Source organism: Crocodylus porosus, unplaced genomic scaffold, assembly GCF_001723895.1.
Source record: "Crocodylus porosus isolate Cpor-Errol unplaced genomic scaffold, CroPor_comp1, whole genome shotgun sequence".
Taxonomy (NCBI): Eukaryota; Metazoa; Chordata; order Crocodylia; family Crocodylidae; genus Crocodylus; species Crocodylus porosus.
Genome location: NW_017728917.1, coordinates 2,936,090 through 2,938,826, shown reverse-complemented (window position 1 = coordinate 2,938,826; position 2,737 = coordinate 2,936,090). Strand labels below are relative to the sequence as shown.

Here is a 2,737-nt window from a genome sequence, read left to right as displayed (position 1 = left end):
CGCTGCCCCAGTGCGGAGCAGCCGCCGCCGCGGACGGGACCTCCCCTCGCCGCCCCGCCTCCGCCACCCACCGCCACCTCCGCCTCCCCCTCGCATGAGGCAGCCCGGGACGCGCGGCCGCAGCATGGTGCCGCCGGGCGGGCTGGTGCCGCTGCTGGCGTGGCTGAAGTGGCCGTGCTGCCTGCTGGAGCTGGTGCTGGCGGCGCGCGGGCAGGAGGCGCACGGGGGCCCGCACTCCATCCGCCTGGAGGGGGACATCACGCTGGGGGGGCTGTTCCCGGTGCACGCCAAGGGCCCGAGCGGCGCGCCGTGCGGGGACATCAAGCGCGAGAACGGCGTGCACCGCCTGGAGGCCATGCTCTACGCGCTGGACCAGATCAACGCCGACCCCGAGCTGCTGCCCAACGTGACGCTGGGCGCGCGGGTGCTGGACACCTGCTCGCGGGACACCTACGCGCTGGAGCAGTCGCTCACCTTCGTGCAGGCGCTCATCCAGAAGGACACGTCCGACGTGCGCTGCACCAACGGCGACCCGCCCGTCTTCGTCAAGCCCGAGAAGGTGGTCGGCGTGATCGGGGCGTCGGGCAGCTCCGTCTCCATCATGGTGGCCAACATCCTGCGGCTCTTCCAGGTGCCCCCCCCGGGCCGGGGGGGTGGGTGGTTTTTAGGTTTTTTTTGTTTGTTTGTTTTTGTTTTTTTTTAACTTTGATTTGCACCTCGCCGTGCACTTCCCCGGTGCGGGCGGGTGTTTCGCGGCGAGTCGACGGGTAAAGGGAGCGCCGCTCTCCGGGGCAGAGCCACTTTTCCCAGCTCCGTGCTCGCTGTTGCTCCTGGCTTCCATCTGGAGCAACCCTCGGGTGCACGCGGGACTCCTCTGCCCCGCCACCCCCTTTGGGCACTAAGAGATTTCCTCCCCCACCCTTGGACATTAGGAGAATTTCCCTTTCCACCCCCACTTGGGGGTTGGACTCGATGATCTCCCGAGGTCCCTTCCAGCCCTAATGTCTCTGAAATCTACCACACTAGGAGAATTTGCCAGGCAGGATTTCTTTTTCGTATTTCTTTTTCTTTTTTTAATTCCATGACCTGTCTCTCCCCCTGGGCTCTGAAAGGCAGCTCGCAACACTTGTTAAACCTAGCACAGTGCTACAGCTGTGACACTGGGAAGGCGCAACAGCCTTACCGTTGAAAACGATACCTGTGTCAAACCCGCGGTGATGCGCTGCTCGTGGGCAGGGCAGCCCTTGGTGTGTGCACGCGCCTGGCATAAATTGCAGAAAATATCGCCGTCTTGATTGAAGAGGGCTCACCGAGCAATGGCTCTCCAAGTAGAAATGCATGCCAGCTAGAAGTGGGAGAGGTTTTGTGGGACACGCTGCCCACGGGCAGGGTAGCCCTCGGTGTGTGCACGTGCCTGGCATAAACTGTAGAAAATATATCTGTCTTATTGAAGAGGGCTCACTGAGTTACGGCTCTCCGACTAGAAATGCAGCCCAGCTAGAAATGGGAGAGGTTTCATGGGAGGGATGTATATAAATGCCGGAGTCTGAGTTGAGCAGCGTTTGCTATAGACTTTCACAGTTGAGCGGTTCAGAATCAACCAGACCCCGTTCAAAAGCAAATCTTGGGGGGGTTGCGCACTTTCCGTGCAGTGAAACCAGACCTGTAAAGCCTTCGGTTGTGTTGCTGTTCATGTAATGGAGTATAACTGCAGAAAATGAGCTGTTGTTGGTAGTTTGTAAGTGTGAAAATATTCAGATCTCTAAGCTTTTTTTTCCACATATGACTGGGTAATTCAGATTCACCTTTTTACCAAATCCTGAAGAAAACAAGAACTGCTGAATATTACTATGTATTTGATTTAATTGCCTAAATGTTTTTGCAGCGTTGCTCTGCCTACCGCCAGCAGATTCGATGCAGTTATAACTATTTTTGCTCTCTGAATGTGTTGCATTTTAGAATATGCTGGCAGAGAGAGAGAGAGAGATCTTAAAAAGGCCATAGAATTGGCCCCAATAAACAAGTTGGTGATAATGGGAAGGGGGCATGTAATTAGTGAAAAACTTGTATAAATTAAAGGTGCTCCAGGCAGCTTTAACTTTTGCAGCCAGCACATACTTCGCATATCACCATAGGTTTTACTGACCCTGGCAGCATTACATGGGGTTATATTCTGTACATGGATGGTTGGTGTTAAACATTTTTTTTTTTTCTTAATGCTATAGGCACAAGCTGGCTTTTCCTCAGTATCATGCAGATCAACATTCTCTCTTTCCATCTGTTGAGGCTATTGCAAACCCTACTCATTAATGTTTACATTTCTCCAGCTGTGTCTTAGGAGAGAGTTGAATCTCATACTGCACCGGTGTCTTAGGGCCATATAAATGTGCATATATCATTAATGACTCCAGTGAGCTAATGGTTCTTTTCCTCCTGGAAGGAGGATATTGCGATTAGTCATCTTTTTCTATGTATAAAGAGGTAGGATGTACACTCAGTGCAGTTAACAGTGCTGCACGCTAGCCTCGGATGGAAAGGTTTGGAGTACCACAAGTGCATCATCAGGTGCATCAATATGGGTACACTGTACTTTCTGCTTCCCAGTTTCAAATCATCCATGCAGTTACGATGTGATGTCTCCACTTGAGGTTGTCATGTGGTGAAAAATGAGGGAAGGATTCAGCACTGGACAACTAGACTTGTGCAGTTCCCTCACGCAACTTTAAAGAAGGAAACT

The 2,737-nt window shown here is 52.9% G+C and overlaps 1 protein-coding gene across 1 annotated transcript in view; it reads left to right on the top strand.

The window, feature by feature from the left end:
• Positions 1-13: 13 nt before the first annotated feature.
• Positions 14-2,737, top strand: part of GRM7 (glutamate metabotropic receptor 7) — a 532,223-nt gene continuing 529,499 nt past the window's right edge. The window contains exon 1 of the mRNA XM_019536596.1: positions 14-631. Coding sequence (XP_019392141.1) covers positions 95-631 — 537 coding nt within the window. The 5' untranslated portion in view covers positions 14-94. The remainder of the gene's footprint in view (positions 632-2,737) is intronic.